Source organism: Myotis daubentonii, chromosome 9 (genome assembly GCF_963259705.1).
Source record: "Myotis daubentonii chromosome 9, mMyoDau2.1, whole genome shotgun sequence".
NCBI lineage: Eukaryota > Metazoa > Chordata > Mammalia > Chiroptera > Vespertilionidae > Myotis > Myotis daubentonii.
In genome coordinates this window covers 40,142,236-40,165,095 of record NC_081848.1, presented here as the reverse complement: position 1 = coordinate 40,165,095, position 22,860 = coordinate 40,142,236, and the positions used below count along the sequence as shown (strand labels likewise).

The 22,860-nt window shown below is 41.9% G+C and overlaps 1 protein-coding gene across 5 annotated transcripts in view; it reads left to right on the top strand.

Moving 5' to 3' along the window:
- UVRAG (UV radiation resistance associated) overlaps window positions 1-22,860 on the top strand; it is a 291,490-nt gene that overhangs the window by 251,005 nt on the left and 17,625 nt on the right. For 4 of the 5 annotated variants that reach the window (XM_059708402.1, XM_059708401.1, XM_059708404.1 and 1 more), the window contains one exon: window positions 6,188-6,279. In XM_059708402.1, the coding sequence (XP_059564385.1) occupies window positions 6,188-6,279 (92 nt within the window). Of the gene's footprint in view, window positions 1-6,187; window positions 6,283-22,860 lie in introns of those variants that run through there. The other variant, XM_059708405.1, reaches the window with a different exon arrangement.

Genomic DNA, 22,860 nt, shown 5'->3' with positions numbered 1-22,860 from the left:
AGAGAATGGATCACAGTGCTTACCCAGTGGACACTAAATAAATATTTGTTGAATAAATGATTAGGGCATGTAGGAACTTAGGAAATGTAATTCTTTCTCTCCTTTCCTTCTTATCCTTGTCCTTTCCTCCTTGACCTTGCTCCTTCTTTTCCTTCCTTTTTTTTTACTAATTAGATTAGAGTGTTAACTTGTTAAAGCAGCAGTTCTCAAGCTGTGGGTCGTGACCCCTTTGGGGGTCGAACAACCCTTTCACGGGGGTCGCCTAAGACCATCGGAAAACACATATATAATTACATATTGTTTTTGTGATTAATCACTATGCTTTAATTATGTTCAATTTGTAACAATGAAATTGGGGGTCACCACAACATGAGGAACTGTATTAAAGGGTCGCGGCATTAGGAAGGTTGAGAACCACTGTGTTAAAGAATAACTTAATGCACATTTAGATTTATTCCTCCCCTGAAGGAACATATTTGATAGTGGTCAGCTCTACCTGACATAGTATAGTACAGAAAGGAACCCCATCCTACCCCTTCTCTTTTTGTAAACTTCCCCCGAGGTGTCCAGAGAGATATCTCCTGTAGACTCTTCCATCAGACCTGCCTTTCAAGTGACTCAGGAAAGATTTGACTCTTTCAGCCAAGTTTGACTTCCGACACCATCAGAGGTGGGCAAAACCAGAAATGGGGCCAAATGGGCTGATGTTTCTTCCTCACTCACATTATGTGTGTACCTTAACCATAGTTTTATATCAAACTCCTTAGATATGTGGTTAAAGCCTATAATTTTTAGAGCATTTAGAGTGGACTCATAGAACTTTGAAAGGCTCTAGGTTTCTCAATTGCCATATGCAAAGTAGAATGACAGTAAAACAATACTTTAGAAATTCAGAAGGAAATTATTCTCAGCCTTGGATTCTATACCCAGGCAAACTATCATTCGAGTGTGAGAATGAAATAAAGGTATTTTTACTAGTAAATATTCAAGGTGTCAGAAAAGATACCTCCTGTGCTTCCCTTTCCCAGAAAGTTATTCTGGGATATGCTCCACCAAGATGAGGCTGTAAATCAAGAAAGAAGTCATGAGATCTAGGAAAACAACAGCTTCAACACAGAAGAGAAGTAAGCAAAATGTCCAAGGTGATGGTGAAGGAAAGTTCTAGGAAGATAACAATGGAACAAGCCTAGAGAGCAGCCAGTTCAGATTGGAGCAGAGAGAGGGATGCTTCAGGAAATATCTCCAAGGGAGCAAATGGACGTGATAGGTTATGTGGTGTTTTTAATCAGATTGAGAATGATTTTAAGGTTTTGTCCTAGTTTGGGGAGGATCTAGTGATTGGTTCATAGGTACTCAACAAGTAGTACTATCAACAAGATAGGTACTCAACAAGTGGGGGAAAATGGCAAATAGCACTTTAAGAAAAACAAACAAAAACTACAAAAAAAGGGAATAGTATATTACATAGCTCAGCAGTGAACAGTATTTTTGTAGGTATAGTAAAGTAAACACTGAATATTAATTTAACAAAAATGTGATTTTGAATATCTTGAGAGGAGGAGGAAGAAGTATATTTGGGAGAATACAGAGTTAAATCCTTGTATGCTTTAATAAAAAGTAGATATTGTGTGGGTAAGGGGATAAAATGTTAGTCTAAGAGAAGAGTAATATGGGAGGGCTAACTTCTTATATTTCATTATAAGAACATGGTAGATGATGGCTAAAATTGGAAGAATAAGAAATATTAATATAAGTATATTATTCAGAGATATGGAAAAAAAGCGGTTAAAGTAGTTGCTGCTGAAGAGCAGAGAGCTGTTGCTTTTTCATTATATGCTTTATAGTAGTTTCAACTTATTAAACAGTACATGTACTTTATTTTAAACTAGAGGCATGGTGCACAAAATTCGTGCATGGGGGGTGGGGAAGTTCCTCATGGCAACCTGCACCCTCTCACAGTCCAGGACCCCTCAGGGGATGTCCGGCAGTTGGACATCCCTCTCACAGCCTAAGACCGCTGGCTCCTAACTGCTCACCTGCCTGCCTGCCTGATCACCCCTAACCACTCTGCCTGCCTGCCTCATCACCTCTAACCCCTCTGCCTTACTGCCTTATTGCCCCTAACCATTCACCTGCCTGCCTGATCACCCCTAGCCACTCTGCCTGCCTTCCTGATCACCCCTAACCACTCTGCCTGCCTGCCTGATCACCCCTAGCCACTCTGCCTGCCTGCCTGATTGCCCCTAACCATTCACCTGCCTGCCTGATCACCCCTAGCCACTCTGCCTGCCTGCCTGATTGCCCCTAACCACCTCTACCTGGGCCCCGCCGCTGCGGTGACGTCCAGAAGGACTTCTGGAAGGTCGTTCGGCTATCTGGTCTAATTAGCATATAAAGCTTTTATTATTATAGATATTAATGTATTTGTATTATGTGTGAATTTCTTTTCTCTACTTTAATTGTTAACAGTCTTAGAGATGTCCCCCATTTCCTCTCCCCCCCGCCCAGACCTTTGTCCTGCAGCCCCCACTCCCTCTCCCTGGACTTTCCCACTTTGTTGTCTCTGTCCATGGCCTATGCATATGTACATATATGTTCTTTGGCTGATCTCATATGTTGAAAATTAAAAGGATGATGTGGTAGAAAGACTTTGGAGTTATCATTAGGTTCTCACCTTGGCTTTGTCCTTTATCAGCTCTGTGACCTGGGCAGGACATTTGCTTTACTGAGTCTTAGTTTCTTTCTTCTTCTTCTTCTTCTTTTTTTTTTTTTTTTAGTTTCTTCATTTATGAAAAGGGGGGGTTGGAGAGGATGATCTCCAGTGTCTCTTTAAGCTGTCACATTCTAAGGTTCTGTGGTAAAAGTAACTGTGCTATGCAGCACATGAAGCGTTAAGGCCTGTGGAGGCTCAAATGCCCACATTTTCCCTTTCTGGCTGAAATCAGACTTGCAGGCAAATTTTCATTGTGGCCTCTGAAAAGAATTCAACACCACCTTCCACTGTGGACCTGGGGCAGGCAATTGACTGTGTACTGGCTCAGGGACACATAGCTTAGTGTTATTTCAGTATGGTTTTTTGATATTTAATATTTTTCAGTATGAATCACAGGTGAAATTTCCATGCCATGTGTAAACAATTTCACTTTTTTATTGAAACAATGAATTCAGGAATGTCATATTGGGCTATCAGCCATTTCACTTTTATCAATGTATGGAAAAATGCTTTTATATTAATATAAGAAATGATGTCATTTAATATGGAGTAGATCTTATAATTCAAGGTCAACAAATCTCAGGAGGTGACTTAGGTCACCAAGCTAAGTTTTGGAAAAGGGAAAAAATACTTTCCTTTTGTCTTTTCAAGTGTTTTTACCAGTTATCCTCTGACTCTGGGGTAAATGGCGGAGTAACATGGTTGTGAAAGGGAGGCTCTAATAATATCTTTGCCATTGAGCTCTGTGGTCCTAGAGAATTTACTTTCCCTTTCTGGGCTTCAGTTTTCCCATCTGCAAAAGCAAAGTATTGGCTTAAATAATATTCACAATTCCTTTTGGCTTTAAAATTCTATGTTTCTACTGCCTTGCATTGTGTGAGTATTCCAGAGACCCGATTAGGTTTTGGCATTTTCCTTTAAAAGTTCATTGTAGTGAGAATAAACTTCTCTGTTAAGTGAAAAATCAGTTGAGTACTAGATACAAACAAAGGAAGACCTACTTTAATATTTTTTTGTTGGTCATGGTTTTATTTTTTAAAAGAAGAAAATATTTAGATGTTTGACTTGGTCACTTTTAAAGTTAGGTGCTAGACACTGTCGGACTCCATTATCCACCCAAAAGGTTGGTCATCAATGCATCCTTTGGATTGATTTATGACCAAAAGAAGGATATGGGGACGAAAGGAGCCACATGGTAACCTGACAAGCTCAGGGAAGGCCTGCATGACAGTCTTGCAAACTCAAAGACCTAAGGTAACTACAAAGGATGGTCTAAAATTAAAACTTTAACTAAAAGCAGTCATGGTGGGTAGTCATGTACTAGGCCAGTATCTTCCCTGACAAGGTCAATCTTTACCTTAACTGAGCTTATTGTCTTTTTGCATCTAAGGTAACATGTCAGAGTAACTTGTAACGTCCCTTTTTCCAGACCCCTTGGGGCACAACCAAATGCACCTGGGCTCCAGGTCTGGAGACCATAAATTCCTTCATTGTTATTGTTATACTAGAGGTCCGGTGCATGAAATTCGTGCACAGGTGCCGCCCCTAGGCCTGGCCGGCAATCAAAGCATGAGGTCTGGTGTGGAAGGGCAGGTCTCAGCTAACCTCTGGGCCCTGGGCAGCACCTAGGCCCCCAGGCCACTGCATGCCCCCCTCCGCCTGAGTCACCAGACCCGAGTCCCCACGCGGAGATGCAGTGAGCGCAGCCACATGCCGTGGGCTGGGCGCAGTGTGGGCCTCTGGGCCACCCAGCACTGCCGCATGGAAGCCGGGCGGGCAGCGCCGCACAGAAGCCAGGCGGGCAGCACACTCTCTCCCGGCCCGCCTCTCAGACCGACTCCTGCTCGAACCCACAGGGAGCCTGACCGGCCCCTACAGTCCCAGCAACTGCAGCCCGGCTCACCTGAAAGAGGCAGGGTGGGTGCGGGGCGGGCTCTTCGCAGGCACCCGGCACCTGAGCATGGGGTTCCCCGGCATGCTACCCCTGGCTTCCCGGGGCGTGGGGGAGGTAGCAGAGGGTGTGAGAGCGAGCTCAGCAGACATCCTGCATTCTCACCGCACCTCTGTCCCCATCACCTCCACCCTGAGGTAGCCAGCAAGACATGTTTGCTGACACCCGCCATGTTCCACATCACCCCCTGGTGGTCAGTGCACGTCATAGCTAGTGGTTGAACTCCTGGTCGAGGGGACAATTTGCATATTAGGCTTTTATTATATAGGATTAATTGTTGACTGTTAACTATCCTGTACTCACTAAGTAAAAGAAGTATGTGTCTATCATTTTACTTTTCATCCATTCCCAGAGATTACTACCCCCCTCTTTGCTTTCTCCCGCCTCCCTAATCTATCACCAATGGATTTCATGTAACCCACATACGTCTCCTCTTTGATGTAATGTATAAAACAAGGCGAAAAAAACACTATTGTCCAGATCATTATCCCAAACGTTGAGATTCTGCTTCCTGGCAATTGTCGACAGTTTGGCTCAAATAAAGTCACAAAAATTCAAATGAATAAATAAAAGTTACGTACTAGAAAAGTAAAACTTCAGAACTGATGATCCTTCACATTTGTACAAAATACAGTTACAAAGTGCTTTTTGCATATGTATCATCTCATTTGAAAAATACATTTCTGCAGGGCTGTGTTGCACACTTACTGTGCATTTGATATTATGTGTATGAGCATGTGTATGAATGTGCACATGTACCTATTTCAGATCTTATTATGGTCAGTTAAGGAAGCAGATGGTATTCAGAGACAGAGTGAGAGGATACAAGGAACAGACAGATGAAAACATTTAGCAAGATACTCAAGGAACATAGAAGGATACTTTATTTTAAAAAGCAGCCTCTAGCAGAAGTAAGTAAAACTAAGAGCAGATCAAGCCCACAGGCCATAGTTTCCTCATGCTAGTCCTTCGGCTCTGTGCTCTTGTTCTGCATAAAGAGGGAAATTATAGATACAAGAGAAATATAGAGCACATCCTCTGTCAAAAGTGCCACTCATTTGTTTAATAAGCACTGAGCACTAGCATTGTATCAGACACTTTAGCTATCAGAAGAATACAACATGATTCTTACCCTTGCTTATACAAAGAGAGGATCAGCAAAAGAAGGGCTGAATGTGCTCAGAGTATATAATACCAGCCTTCAGTACCTAAAACCAAACACTGGTTTTATGGTCTCTGTCCCTGGAATCAATGTTAGCAAATCCTACAAGGGTCTTTGAAATATCTTGATTCCACAGTTAGTCATTCTTGGTCTTCTCCAACTTTAGGGGGCAAAGGAGCAAGAAATGAAAGGGGTACTTTTAAACACCATCCCAAAAATGTGGTTGATGATATTGGGATCATACATTCATATTTCCTGTTTTTGAGTAAAAAAACACCAACATGATTAATAGATCATGTTTCTGAAGCATTGACTAGTATCTGCCAGAATTTCTTTTAATTCTATTTTTCTACCTTTGCAGCTAAGATATCAACATGGACTTGGGACTCCAGACTTGAGGCAAACCCTTCCCAACCTGAAAAACTTCATGGAACATGGACTACTGGTCAGGTGGTGAGTACCTTTATTTCTGACACTCAGAAACCGTAATGTACACAATCTCCTGAGGAACTCCCCTGACTTCCACACTCCACACCTGCCTTACGGTAATAAGATTCTGAGGAAAAGGAAAGGCAGCCATTGTGCGTCTGTACTAAGCTCCAGCGTGGCAAAGGGCGGTGCAGCACTCTCAGGAAGGGAGAAGGTTCAGGGAGTATTGTTTGAACGTTGGGAGGTTGGCTGGGCAAGCATCGTTGAGCACATTGCTGAGGCAGACAGCCCTACGGTTCATAAAAGGGAGAGACATCGAGCCCCTGAGTCTTTTCTAAAGAACAAGTGAAGGTCATAAATATAGAATGAACACCAGGATCAGCGGCTGTGAGAGTTAAGGGGAGAAAGCAGACAAGGAATCGGTTAGGTTTGTCAGGACCTAGTCTTGAGACCAGGAGGCACATACTAGAATGTTCTTGTGTTTGATGTCAGTGCCTTTTGTGCCCTGAGGGCAAGCCACTACTTAAACATGCTTTGTCAGTACAGACATGACTCTTAAAAAGAAAGGGCAGATGGAGATCCAAGAGGCGGCAGCGTAGGTAGAAGTTACACTCACCTCCTCCCAGGTCCAAACTGGAATTAAATTATAGAATAATCAACCCGAATAACCAGCTGAAGACCAGCTGAACAGAAGTTGTATAATCAGGCATTTACAGAAGCAGCCACATTTAGACTGATAGGAAGGGCAGAGAAATGAAAAGGCCTGGCCCCCCATTCAACACGAGGTGGTGGAGAATCCGGAGGGATGTCTCAGCTGCAAAGGTCCCCTGAGGGGCATGAGGTCTCAACCTCAGCCAGGCTCCCCAGCCTGGAGCACCAGAGCCAGGAAGAGGAGCCCGCAGAATACCTTGCTGTGACAATCAGCAGGGAGTCAGTACCCAGGAAGATACCGAGTCTGCTAGTAACCCAGGCACACTCTTAAAGGACCAGCACACAAAATCTCTTTTGCAGCCACTCACCCTTGGCTCCGGCAGAGGGAGTGTGGTTCAGAGTGAAGTGGAGTGATGTGAGGATAGACAGAGTTGTGTGGCTCCGGGGAGAGAGCTGAAGGCACAGCTGCCAGGTCCCTGTATTGAGTCCCTCTCCCACACCTCCTGTAGATGTCGTCTTTCCTGGGTTGAGCATTCCCCTCCATACTGCATCTGTCTGGAAAGCACTGCCTGTTGTGCTTTCTCACCCTCCCCACTCCCTGTTGCCCTGCCCTGCCCAGCTCATGCTTGCTAAGGAGTCAGCTGCCTGGGCCTGGATATCAGAGACCAAGTTGTGTGGCTCTGGGGTGGGGGCCATTTTTCCCTCTGGCGCTACCCTTCCTATGCGGAGCCCTCTCTTCACAGCCAAATGTGATAAACTCTGCTGCCCTTACCCTGACAACTCCCTGAGAACGTCAGCACCACCACAAACGTCCATGGGCACTCAGCGGGTAGAGGCTAGTCTGGGTGTGCCCTGAGACTTCTGCTGAGTGGCCTCAGTCCCAGCACTGGTGCTGAGTTTGAATCTATCAATCTGGTGAACACAACTTGCCCCTCCCTGGTGACTCACTGAGAACCTACCTTGTGCAGCTCATGTTCCTCCAGAGGCCCTTTTAGTGACCAAACCTAAAGTCAGCCGGCAAGTGGAGGATAAAGGAATCAATCCAACAAGACGATATAACCCTGGTAACCTAAATATGTAAAGTAAATCTTGAAGGACATAAAGGGAGAGATGAACATAATCATAGTAGAGAATTTTAACACCTCATTGATATCAATGGATAGATCTTCCAGACATAAAATCAACAAGGAAACAGATGGACTTAATTAGTATTTTTAGAGGATTTCACCCCAAAGCAGCAGAATATACTTTCTTTTCAAGTGCATGTGGCACATTTTCTAGGATAGACCACATTAGTACACAAAAGAAGCCTAATAAATTTATGAAGATTGAAATCACATCAAGCATCTTCTGTGACCACAGTGGTTTGAAACACATGAAGGCTAAATAACATGTTACTAAACAATGAATGGGTTAACAATGAGATCAAGAAAGAAATCAAAAGATACCTTGAGACAAATGAAAATGGGAACACAACAACCCAAAATTTATGTGACACAGGAAAGCAGTCCTAGGAGGGAAATTCAGAGCATTACAGGCCTACCTCAAGAAACAAGAAAAATCTCAAATATTCTAACCTTATACCAAAATGAACTAAAAAAAGAAGAACAAACAAAGCCTAAAGTGAGTAGGCAGTAGAAAATTGTAAAAATCAGGATGGAAATAAACAAAATAGAGTCTAAAAAAACAATACAAAAGATCAATGAAACTAAGACCTGATTTTGAAAAGATAAACCATATTGATAAACCTTTAACCAGACTTATCAAGAACAAAAGAGAGGACCCAAATAAATAAAATCAGAAATGAAAGAGTAAAAGTAACTGACACCACATAAATACAAAAGATTATAAGAAAATGGTGTGAATAACTATATGCCAACAAATTGGACAATCTGAAAAAAATGGATAAATTCCTAGAAGCAAACAATCTTCCAAAACTGAATCAAGAAGAAACAGAAAATCTGAACAGAGCACTTACAACTAATGAAATCAAAGCAGTAACTTAAAACCTCCCAACAAACAAACATCCTGGATTGGATGGCTTCACAGGTGAATTTCACCAAACACTGAGAGAGGAACTAACACCTGTTTTCTCAAGTTACTCCAAAAAATTTTAAGAGGAGGGAAGACTCCCAACCTCATTGTATTAACATTATCCTAATTCCAAAACCAGATAAAAACACTACAAAGAAAGAAAATTATAGGCCAATATACCTGATGAACATAGATGCAGAAACCCTCAACAAAATATTAGCAAACCGAATCCAGCAATACATTATAAAGATCATACACCATGACCAAGTGGGATTTATTCCCAGGATGCAAGGCTAGTACAGTATCTGCAAATCAATCAATGTGATACTCCACATAAACAAAATGAAGGATAAAAACACATGATCAAATCAATAGATGCAGAAAAAGCATCGACAAGTTCCAGCATCCATTTATGATAAAAACTCTTAGCAAAGTGGGAATAGAGGGAAGATACCTCAACATAATAAAAGCCAAATTTGACAAGCCACTGCAAACATCATACTCAGTGGGGAAAAACTTAAGCATGTCCCTTAAGATCAGGAACAAGACAGGGATGTCCATTCCAGGGATGTACTGGAAGTCCTAGGCACAGCAGTCAGCAAGAAGAAGAAATAAAAGGCATCCAAATTGAAAAGGAAAAAGTAAATCTGTCATTTTTTGCAGAAGACATGATACTATATATGGAGAACCCTGAAGATTCCACACATACACATAAAAACTAATAAATGAATAGTAAAGAAGCAGGATATAAAATTAATAATCAGAAATCGGTTGAATTTTTATATACAAATAAGGAACTATCAGAAAGGAAAACTAAGAAAACACAATCTTATTTACAGTTGCTTCACACACAAAAAAACAAAAAACCTAGGAATAAATTCAACCAAGGTAAAAGACCTATACTTGGGAAATTATAAGATACTGAAGAAAGAAATTGAAAAAGATACAAGTAAATGGAAGCATATATTGTGCTTGTGGATAGGAAGAATTCACATCATTAAAATGTCCAAACTACCCAGAACAATCTATAGATTCAATGCACTTCCTATCAAAATACCAATAGTGTATTTCACAGAACTAGAACAAGTAATCCAAAAATTTATGTAGAACCACAAAAGACCCCAAGTAGCCACAGTAATCTTGAAAAAGAAGAACAAACTTGGAACTATCATGCTACCTGATATTAAACATACTATAAGGCGATAGTAATAAAAATGGCATGATAGTGGCATAGAGACAGATATATCGATCAATGGAACAAAATAGAGAGCCTAGAGATAAACCCATGCCTATATTTTCAATTAATATTTTACAAAGGAGTCAAGAACATACAATGGAGTAAAGACAATCCACTCAATAAATGGTGTTGGAAAAATAGGACAGATAGAGATACATGCAAAAAAATGAAACTAAACCACCTTCTTACACCATATACAAGAATAAACTCAAAATGTGTTAAAGACTTAAAGGTAAGACTCGAAACCATAAAACTCCAGGAAGAAAAACATATGCAGTAAAATCTTGGATATTTCTCTTAGTAATATTTTTTCTGATATATCTCCTCAGGCAAGGTAAACAAAAGAAAAAAATAAACAAATGAGACTACCTCAAACTAAAAAGGTTTTGCAAAGAACTCCTACAACACCAAATAAGCAATCCAATAAGGAAATGGGCAAAGGACCTGAATATAAACTTCTCCAAAGAGAACATACAGATGGCCAATACACATATGAAAAAATACTCAACATCACTAATCATCAGAGACATGCAAAAAAAACACACAATGAAATACCACATCACACCTGTCAGAATGTCTATCATCAATAAACCAACAAACAAGCAGTGTTGGGGTGGATGTAGAGAAAGGGGAACCCTCATGCACTGTTATTGGGAATGCAGATTGTTGCAGCCAGTATGGAAAAGAGTATGGCCCTAACCGGTTTGGCTCAGTGGATAGAGCGTCGGCCTGCAGACTGAAAGGTCCCAGGTTCGGTTCCAGTCAAGGACAGGTACCTTGGTTGCGGGCACATCCCCAGTGGGGGGTGTGCAGGAGGCAGCTGATCGATGTTTCTCTCTCATCAATGTTTCTAACTCTATCCCTCTCCCTTCCTCTCTGTAAAATATCAATAAAATATATTTTTAAAAAATGAACAGTATGGAGGGTTCTCAAAAAATTAAAAATGAAGCTGCCTTATGACCCAGTGATTCCACTTCGGGGTATATATCCGAAGAAACCCAAAACACTAATTCTAAAGAATATACGCACCTTTATGTTGATTACAGTGTTATTTATAATAGCCAAGATGTGGAAGCAACCCAAGTGCCCATCAATGGACAAGTGGTCGTACATATATACAGTGGAATAACCTCGGCCATAATAAAGAGTGAAATCTTACCATTTGCAGCCACATGGATGGACCTGGAGGGTATTATACTAAGTGAAATAAGTCAGAGAAAGACAAATAGCATGATTTCACTTATATGTGGAATCTAAAGAACAAAGTAAAGAAAAAAATTGAAACAGACTCATAGACACAGAGAACAGACTGATACTTGCCAGAGCGGAGGGGGTTTGGGGAGTTGAGTGGAAAAAGGTGAAGGTATTAAGAGCTACAAATTGGTAGTTACAGAATAGTCATGGGGATGAAAAGTACAACATAGGAAATACAGTCAATAATATAATAACTGTATATGGGCCAGGTGGGTACTGGAAAATTGGGGGGAACACTTTGCAAGTATATGATTGTCTAACTACTGTGCTGTACACCTGAAACTATTACAAAATAATATTTAATGTAAACTGTAATTTAAAAATAAAATTTTAAAATATTATTAAAAAGAGAAGGGGAGGTGGAAAGTCTACCAAGAAGACATTAGAGTGATTCACTTGACTTAAATAAATGGAAAGCTATTGACGCTAGCCATGTAATAATTCTTAAAGTTTGAATCTTTAATGATAGGTAGTAATTCAGAAAATTGTGTGAATGGAAAATTAGGCCTTTAGAAAGTTAGACAACTTGGAACAGCATGGTTTCTTCTAAAGAGCACTGGCTTCTGATCCCTGATTTTTCTCTAACCTGCTGTGTGAACTTAAAGTCCTGCCTCTGAAATGTAATTTCCTCATCTGTAATCCCTGCCCTGTTCATTTCACCAGTTTGTGGTGAGAACGAAATGCAATGTCAAATGGAAAAACTATTTGAGCGGAGGAAGGTACAAGATTGGTTTCATTTTCTTCTGTGCCGTGAGGATAGGTCTTGAGGATAATAAGAAAACAACACATATGATTAACCTTTACTTTGACATTTTTTATTTTTGTCTCATATGATCTTCAAAATGCAAGTTCCAGATGTCTGATTTTAGATAGGACTTCTGTTAAGCAAATACACAAATGTTTAAAGAATTCTAGTCAGAATATAAAAATAATTATAAAAGCATAGTGTTGATGTGTCCTAAGGAATGAGAGATGGGAATTGAGTTTTAAAATGAGGAGGAGGAAGTTAGCAGACATTTATTTAGTTAGCATCAACTCTGTAAAGTCTGGAGCATAACAAGAAGTATAAGACTCAAGGCCTACCTTTAAGGAATGTGTGATCTAGTTGGAAATCAACACTAATAAAAGAGAAAAATGGTAATTGGCGTATGACGATACCCTTTTCATTGGCTAATCAGGGCTATATGCAAATTAACTCCAACTAAGATTGGCAGTTAACTGCCAACAAGATGGCGGTTAATTTGCATATGTAGGCACAATGCAGGGAGGCGAAAGGAAAAACAGGAAGAAGCCCCCTGCCACTGACAGTGATCGGAAACCCAGGGGGAGCTAAGAGCCTTTGCCCTGCCCCCCAGCCATGATTAGAGAATCAGGTGCCTTTTCCGCCCTGGCCAGTAATAGCAGGAAGTAGGGGTGGAGCCAGCGATGGGAGCTGGGCACGGTCAAAGCTGGCAGTCCCGGGAGCTAGGGGTCCCTTGCCTGGGCCTAAAGCGGAGCCCACGATCGCGGGGCCGCTGCAGTTGGGGGTCCCCTGCCCAGGCCTGACACCTCTGCCGGAGGCCTCAGGCCTGGTCAAGGGGCCGATCCGGTGACTGGTGATCGGAGGGTGATGAGGGTCAACTCCTCTGGCCTGGGCCAGAGGCATCAGGCCTGGGTGGGGGGCGGAGCCAGGGATTGGGGGGATATGATGGTCCCCTTGCCCAGGCCTGAAGCCTGGGTCAGAGGCGTCAGGCTTGGGCGGGGGATGGAGCAAGCAATCAGAGGGAGATGGGGGTCCCCTGCCCAGGCATGATTCCTGGGCCAGAGGCCTCAGGCCTGGGCGGGGGCCAGAGCCAGTGATCGGGGGGAGATGGGGGTCCCCTGTCCAAGCCTGACACCTCTGGCGGAGGCGTCAGGCCTGGGCAAGGGGCCGATCAGGCAATCGGAGGGGTGATGGGGTCTACGCCTCTGGCCGAGGCATCAGGCCTGGGCAAGGGGCAGAGCCAGCAATCGGAGGAGTCTGGGGGTCCCCTGCCCAGGCCTGACGCCTGGGCCAGAGGCATCAGGCCTGGGCTGGGGGCAGAACCAGTGATGGGGGGAAATGAGGGTCCCCTGCCCAGGCCTGACACCTCTGTTAGAGGCGTCAGGCCTGGGCAAGGGGCCGATCCTGCGATTGGAGGGTGATGGGGGTCAACGCCTGAGAGCTCCCAGTATGTGAGAGGGGGCAGGCTGGGCTGAGGGACACTCCCCCCACCCCACCCCACACACACACACACACACACACACACACACCCAGTGCACGAATTTCGTGCACCGGGCCCCTAGTAGGTATATAATCCATGAGAGTTTTTATAACAGAATGGTAAATAACCTAAAATAATTTTTTAAAAGAGAGGTAACCCACACATTACCTGATTAATCACTGAGTCTTGCTCTGTACAAGCAGCAAATTGTCCCAGTGTCATTTATTGAAGAGTCTGTCCTTTGTCTACTGTTTGATAATGCCATCTCTTTTATATACCAGCTTCACTTATTGCATGGATGTGTTTCCAGCCTCCCTATTCTGCGTCACTGTTTTGTCGATGCCTAGGCTAGTACCACATGTGTAATTATTATAAGATGTAATTTCTGTAAGCCTTGTTGAAGTTTGAGGATGCCCAATAAATAGCATCCCTCTTCCCCTTAACATTTGGAACAATTTGAGACAAGAGATATAAGAGACAGACTAATAGAAATCAAAATGTCAGTTTTGTTACTGACAAAGCCTCTTGGAAAATGTGGCTTTAGATCTGTAATAAGAAGAGCTTGCAAGTGTCACTCAAAATTAAACTTGCCCTCACAGTCACAGTGTGAACGGGAGGGACCTGGGCTTTCCCCGCAGAGGCAGGCCCTTCCTTGACTACTCTGCAGAGAGCGGTCAGAGGGCTCCTGCAGGAACCCAGACGAGGCTAAGCCAGGAATACTCAGGTTTTATTTTTCTCTCTAAATTCACCACTCAGAAAAGGCCCTCTTTTACTAAAGAGCTTATGAGTGAGAGGATGGAGAGAGGCCAGGACTGTTACTCCTAAATCACATTCCTTCAGAGCAAGGGAACAGGAAGGTAACCCCAACTTCCTTGATAATCTGCTAGGGCAGGACTCCTACTTATGGTTCTTTTTCAAAATTCATTTGGCTTTTCTTGACATATGAATTATATTTGAGTAATTTGACAGCTTTATGATATTGAGTCTTTAACTGTGAGCATGGTGTCTATATGTTTTTTAAACATGTTTCAGTGAAGTATTTTAATTTCCTTCATAAAGGTCTTACAAATCTTTTATTAGATACTTAGTCCTAGGTAGCTTCCCATTTTTATGTTATAAATTTTTCGTTACAACATCCAACTTTTTTGTAGTAAGTATACAGGAATACCACTGATTTTTTGTATTTCGAGTGTATCCAGCAACCTTACTAACATTAAATACAATAGGTTGTCTTAGATTTTCTTGGATTTTCTGTGTATATAGTTTTATTTTTAATAATGGTGTTGTTTCTTTCTATTTTTACAACTGTCATTACTTTTTATTGTCTTATATTTTATTATAGAAGAGGAGCAGTGACCGTGAATATCTTTGTCTTATTCTTGATTTTAAAGAGAATGCTTCTAACGTTTCACCATTAAGTATTATATCTACTTTATTGCAGGTTACAACATAGGTACTTTATTAGCAAAAGGAAGTGTCTTTTCTATTCATGTTTTTTTAAATCATGAATGTGTATTTTGAATTTTATCTAATGCTTATTCTAAATCTATTGATAATACTATATTTGTTCTTCTTTACTATGTTAGATGTGCCAATAAGTATTAATATATTTTCTAACATCAAACTATTTCTCCTGGGATAAACTCTACCTAGTAATGATATATTATTTTTTCCTATATTATTAGATTTGACTTGCTAATATTTAAAGAAATCTACATTTGTGAACTGAGATGAAACTTGCCTATAATTTTTCTTTCTCATATAATTCTTGTCTGATTTTTGGCAGCAAGGTTGTAATAGCCTCATAAAATACATTGATGATCTTTTCTTTCTTTTCTATTCTCTTTGAAACAGTTTGTACACAGTAGGAATTATCTATACGTTGAAGGACTGAAAAAACTTAGAAAAACCTAGTGTTTTTTGTTTGTTTGTTTGTTGAGGGGAAAATACAGATTTTTAACTACTGCTTTAATTTTTATGATGATTATAGGCCTATTTATGATGTTTTTCCAATTCCTAATTAACCCATTCCAGGCTGATTTCCAGTTCTATCAGTATACCTGAATTCCTCTTCTCTAGGCAGGTGCCTGCTGAACTCTATGTTGCCAAAGTCAAAGGACACGTATCTATCCTTATCCTATTCTTCGTCTCAGTACCATTCCTACATTCTTGAAACATTCTCCTTTCTTGGCTTCCACAATACTACCCTCCCATAGATTTCCTTCTTCCAGCAGCTCTTTCTCTGTCCTTCATATTCCTCCTTACTTACATGATCATTAAATATGGACTTCTCTGTGGTCCTGTCTTAGGTCATTCTCTTTCTCTCTCTACTCTCTTCTCAGGTAATCACATTCATTCCCTTTGTTTTGAAAACTAACTAACTATATAATATATATATATGGCTAAGTGTCCGTCCATCTGACCGGAAGCTATGATGCGCACTGGCCATTTAAAAATAAACAGCACCACGGACCTGGCACCGACAAAACAACACTCGGCTTCCCCCAAGTGGGACACAGGCCCCGCCACCACCCCAGAGCGGCACCCCACCAAATCACAGCCAACACTGCCAAGACCCCATGGCGCAAAATGTGGCCCACTGCCCAGCCCAGCCCAGAAACGGTTGCTGTGGGCACCGGGTAATGACATCATGTAGCAACGCCTGGCTTCCTCTCCCTAGCGACTAGCCTCCTCGGAGTTTCTTCAGCCCAGAAACCCTACTTGTTTATAGCCAGGTGCAGACATTTCACACTTTAACCAAATGTTTGTGAAGCGTTTTCCCGTGCCTCATCTCATTTGATCCTCACAGAAGTCCTGGAGTAGGTAGATAGGAGACTCGGTGGAATCCTATTTTCTTTTCATTAGCCAGAAAACAGAGATTTAGAAAGTTTAGAAGCTTGACCCAACTGAAAAGAAGTAAGAAATGGTGGAACTTGAAAATGACTTCAGGTTTTCTCACTGCGCCAAATACAGTCAAACACTGCTGCAGTTAAATGTTTCGCCCTTTGTTCTCCTTGTGTGATCTATAATCATAATCTGCTTCATGTTGATATTTACTGCTGTGTTGCTGACAGTTACCTGAAAGAGAAGTTGGGTTGCTTCACTGGACTGGAAAAAGTTTAGCTAAATCAGAAAGCAGGTCTAATTAAGTAAATTTATTCTATACTAGAGGCCCAGTACATGGATTCGTGCATGGCGAGGGAGGGATGCTCCCTTCAGCCTGGCCTGCGCCCTTTCGCAATCTGGGACCCCTCGGGGGATGTAGCAGTGTGCCAAGCGGCAGGCAGCCAGAGAGGAGCCTGAGCTGGGACCAGACGCCGCACCATTTGTGCTCATCCCGGCCTGTTGCCGCCACTTGGTAGCGCTGCCGTGGAGTCAGGAGAGGCTCCCGCCCCTGCAACTGTGCTCTCCAGCTGTGAGCCAGGCTTCTGGCTGAGCGGCACTCCCCCTGTGGTAGTGCACTGACCACCAGGGAGCAGCTCCTGCATTGAGCGTCTGCCCCCTGGTGGTCAGTACGCATCATAGCAACTGGGCAACCAGTCATTCTGGTTGTTTGGTCGTAAAGGTCACTTAGGCTTTTATCTATCTATAGATAGATAGATAGATAGATAGATAGATAGATAAAAGGCTAAGTTGACTCGCGCATGCGCAATACATATAAAGCTCTCACTGGCGCCAATCACACGCATGTGTTTCGATATGTTATCGGCGATCATGAATTTGGTTGACACTTATATTATAAACACTTATATTATGGTTCTCAACGTTATTTTTTCAGTGTAAATCTCTCCTACAAACTCTGTATAGTCAGAGATCTGCTTAACACCTCCCTTTGAAATATCACAGACATCTCAACCTCAACATATCTAAAGCTATCCTTCCACCAGTCTTCTTTCTCTCAGCAAGTGGCTCTGTCTACCCATTGCTCAAACCAGGGGAATCATCCTTGATTCCCTTCTTTTCATTACTCTCACTAGATTCATTCTAATCATCCGCAAACGGTCTCATCTCTACCACTTCCCACCATCACTATTACCACCACCCCAGTCCAAATCCCTGCCTTCTCTTAACCCGACACTGCACTAGTCCAGTTTGTGTCCCTGATTTTACTCTCTTCCCACCTTTGTTCATTCTCCAGAGTAGCCAAAGTGACCTTTAAAATGTTCAGTTACATCTTAATCACTCCCTCTTCCCTGGCGAATAAAATCCAAGCTCTTGTTCATGGTCTGCCTGGCCCCTTCCTCTCCGCTGCATCTGACACCACTCCCACCCTTCTCTCATGGGCGGTCGCTACACTGACCTCCTTAGTTACATGAGCAAGTTCTTTCCTGACTCAGAGTCACAACACTCACTGTCCTTCTGTCCTTCCTTCTCTACTGCGATGATCCGCACCCCACTCCTCACATGGAGGGAACAGTATTGGCAAAGGTACAGTAGCTTTATTGGCAAAGAACAGACTACCTTGCCTGGAATGCAAATTCATGTTAGGATTGAGAGAATCTGAGTTTTGTGGTACATAGAGCTTATACAACTTAGGAACCCTTTTCAAGAAAAGTATTATGAACTGCAAATGCAATATTAGGGTGGGGGAGTAAATATTTAAAACAAGAAACAAAATCACAGCAAATTACTGGAACTTCAGAGATTAGATCCCTTTCTTCTGAAAATCTTTTTTAGAAAATTTACCCAAAATGCTTACATAGAACTGCTTCATCATTGCAACCTGCCTGCCTTTCTCTTCCTGGGACACTGTAATTTCCACAACTTTCATTTCTAAGGTACAGAAAAATTAAGTGACTTTCCAAGAATAGTTGACCCATGAGCCCCTAATAATATAACTGGAATCTAGGTCTCCTGGCACTGGTGTAAAAAAACCATTAAGCCACAAATTGACACATTTATGCAGTACCCCTCTCTGCCAACGGTGCCAAGCACATTAACATGAATGAGTAGTATGGTTCCGCTTTATGGAGCTCTAATGAAAAATGGGTAGATGCAAAGTCCTGCAAAGTGAATGCTACATAATGATCCCAAGGAAAGACCACTGCAGGAAGGCAGGCTGGAAGTTACAAATCTAAACAAAGCTGGAACAAGCCCTTTAGCCTCAGAGGAAATCTGAGAATTTCCGAGAGCAGCCGTGGATGGAGGAGTTACCTCTCTAGCCTGTGCTCCTTAGGGCAAAGGGTAAAAAAACTCACGTTCCTGAGGGAGCCGCTTACATCTTTTGTAAAAGAAAACATTGCCATTTTCTGTGGGTTGTTGCCATTCACAGATGGGTCTCTGTGGAAGCAATTGCTGTATGTTCTTTCAGGATCGAGGATTTCAGACTGAGGACCAGCGCAGGCACTGGAACCCTCTGAGTGGCCAGCTTCAAAGTTCTGTGATAGCTTGTTTTGTTTTGTTTTGTTTTAAAGAAAAGACAGTGTGATTAAAATTCCTCTTTTTCTTTCACATTACATAATTCTTACCTAATACCAAGAGCATCTACCTGATTAATCCTACAAGTAGCCCCTCTTCCTTACGAACACTGTTCCGTGGGGCTCAGTGCTTTGTGCCAGCTCTTTCCAGAAGGAGTCCCCATTTTCTCATCCTAGGATGACTAACCCCCTTATAACTTCCAAGCAACACAATTTTTAAAAGCAGAATTTCAGCTCAGGGGTTATACTCTTGAGTATTTTGGTTAGAAGCCACCAGCGTGGCACTTAATCATCCCATTTTTCTTATGTTTTCACTACTAAGTGGTCTAAGATTCAAACAGAACGCACATGCACAGCTGGTGCTAGTGCTGAGCTTTGGTCAGGGAGGTAAGTGCATGCGAGCTGCTCTCGTTGGCTGCAGTGACATGAGGAACCACGTGGAAGAGATGCTGAGGTTGCTGTGACAGGCTGTGTGCTGGGGCCCAGCATCCGGGTCCTGGGACAGTCCCTCAATTATGTCTCTTCATGCTCTCTTACCCGGTCTCAACTGACCCCCCGGCATACCACAGTCATTTCTGACCTCAGTTGTTTCCTTTTTATTGAATGCATTAGGACCTCGGTTCTTTTCTCAGACAACTTCCCATATCCTAGAATAGCCTGTCCTTGCCTTCGCCCTATCCACATGTTGCTCTCACTTCAGATCCAACTCATATCCTACCTCACTCACTCACTCAACAGGTACAGGGACTGATGCAGAGATACTTATGTATTCCCTCAGTATCTTAGGTCCACTTCTCCTACCAAGTCTTACCCACTCAGCTTTTGAGCAGTTGGAGGCTAGGGACTGTCTTGCTCATCCTGGGATCCAGCCTGGCATTGAGGAAGGAGGAGCTTGGTAAGCGATGAGCATGTGGATGAATCCTGTTCTGTTCATGGAACATGCTGCTTGAACTTGCATTTAAGGAGTTTATAGTCTAATTTAGGCAATGAAATAGGAACAGACCATAGAAAATGGAAAAATAAAAAGTGTGAAGTATTATAAGAAAGGTAGATAAGTTACCTAGAACATTCAGAGGAAGTAATTTCCTTCCTGGTGAGGGGTGTTGGTGAGAATTGGATAAACCTTCACTAAGGAGATAGAGTTGAGTGGGCTGGCACCACGAGAAGGATTTGGACATGTGAAGCCTGGGGTATGGAGCAGAGTCAGTTAAGGAAACAAGTTGCCCAGGTGTAAAGAGCAGGTAAAGGCTCTGGGTTTGAGTACCACTTCCACTACTTACTGTGTCTGTGACCTCAGGCAAGTTGGAGCTATCAGCTTAAAATAGTGCCTACCTGATAGGGTTTAATCATAGAGATTAAGTGTGTAAATACCTAGCATCCTGCCTGGTACATAGTAGTACTGAGTACATGGTAGCTATTATTATAAATATCTAACAGATGAGTGAATCATAGCTATTGTCTAGTGTAAGAATTAAATCCATTCTTTGTTAAAGGTGTTTTGTTTTCCTTTAATATATACATTCATCCCCTTACAAAAAGATAATAGACTATGACTCTTGGTCAAATATTTTAATAACTAAGCCATATTCTATATCTGTTTGTAAGGAGACTACAAAATATTCACCATCTCCTTCTCACTTTCTCCCAGGGAGAAACTGAGATAAGTACCTTCAGAAGCCTTAGAGATAAGTACCCTACAAATCTGTTTGCCTACCTACTTTTTTGGAGAGCTACCTTCTTAGGTAACTCTCACTGTAGTTAGAAGTTGTGAATAATAAAAGTCTCTTCTTTGCAAAAGTTTCCATGTTTTTATTTAAGCATGCAACAAACCTGTGAGGGAGAGCAAGGACGATGATCACTGATTTACAGGTCAGAAAACTGAGACTTAGACTTGTGAAGTGACTTGCCAAGATCACGTGGTAATAAGTGATGGAACTGGGACCAGAAACCCAGACTATCTGACTCCTAGTCCCATGTTCTTTTGACTATATCAGGCTACACCTTTTAGTTAGTGATCATGCTTTTCTTTCTCTGCGCTTCCCCAGCCCTCTAACACCTGTTACCTTCCACAGGGCAACCCACCGAAGTCAAATACAGAAACATGCACTGCAAAATCAAGGCAGCAGTTCTGATGAAAGAAAGCATTTTTAGTTGCGTGCCCTACCCCATTTACATCAGAGAGGTAGAGAACTTAGAGTCCTAAACTCTGTGATGAATTTAAGAACTTTTAAGACCAAAAGAAACACAAATAATTCTGTTTTAATTCATTAGTTAAGAAACATAAAAGCAGGATTTCAAAGCCATCTGTCCTGCTTTATACATGTAATTTTTTGTTCTAAGTTTAATTTTCCCTCTTATAAAGCTTAAACTGTCTAGCAGCAAGGGAGTGTGGTACAGTGGAAGGAGCACTGGATTTGGGAATCTGAAAATGTAGGCTCTAATTCAACTCTGCTATTTAATTTTCATAAATCATTTTGAATATCCATTTTTTAAGTAGAGTTAATAGCACCAGCCCTATTTCCCAAGTATAGTTGTATGGAGCAAATGAGATAATGTCTGTCGAAGTGGTTTATAAACTAAAAAGGACTACAGAAAGTATTGCTAAGTATTATTCATGCATTTAACAATTCATTAAGTGTCTCCTCTGCATCTAGCACTATTCAAGGGACAAAAGAAGATTCCAGAGTGTAAGATTGGCCGTGTCTTTTCCTAGTTGACAGTTGTTTAGTTTATAATCTAAATGAGTAGATAAGGCAAGCTAAATATTTTGAAGGATGTAACTTGCAGAAATATTCCTATGCATTGTTCACTCCTACTGTCATGTGGGACTTCAAGCTGAGACCCAGCTTCAGCGGACAGTCTGTTCCAGTGATGAAGGCCAACCGTGGACTGACTCATTTGATGTTTTTGAGCCAAGTGTGCTATTTGTATGGAGACTGCATCGGTTTCATTGAGCTTATTGAGGACAGAGCATGTGAAAAGTGACCTTGGCTTGCTGACAGTATCTCCAGATTCCTTCTAGAACTGAATGATGTGACTTGGGGAGAAGCAACTAGTGGCTTTATGTGCGGTCATCTCACTTCAGGGCTAAAATCTTTAGATGGTGCTGCTGCTGACCTAGCCTTCCATTCCTTCTTATAAATAGAATCAGGCTCAACAGCACATTAAAATAAACAAATAAGTAACGAAGAACTTTGGCACGTTTTAAGAAAATGGTTCTCTTTTTTCTTTTTTCTTTTCTTTTCTTTTTTTTTTTTTTTTTTTAGTAAAGTGAGAACGATGAAAACCTACAGCAAGTAAGCCAATCTACAAAAGGTAACAATATAGTAGTACTGCTTTTAAGCCAAATACTCATCTTTGACATTAAGGCAGTGCCCAGCATGAACAGTTTTTAAAAGCCTCACTTTTACAAAGCAAATCTGGCCTCTTTCCTTCTCTCCATCATGCAGAGGCCGATTTCAGAACTAGTTTCTGGCAGGTGACCCCTGAGGGACTTGAAAAACATGTTGTCTAGCTGATGTTGGTTTTTAAATTTAGATCAAATGACACTGTCTTTGAAGTCTCAAGAGCCCTACTTAAGGTAGCTGTAGCAGATACGCTTGCCTCTCAGAGTGCTTCTTGTAGGCTGGCATTCTGAATAGCAGAAGTGAAGCCTGGTCAAAAATAAATGAAAAAGAAAGTTTTATTGGGGTTATTTACTGGAAGATACCTCTTTTAGAAGAAACCTTGACAAGTCATCTCGTTGCCTCTAGACAGGAACACACAAGGCATATGGGTATCTGCAGTATTT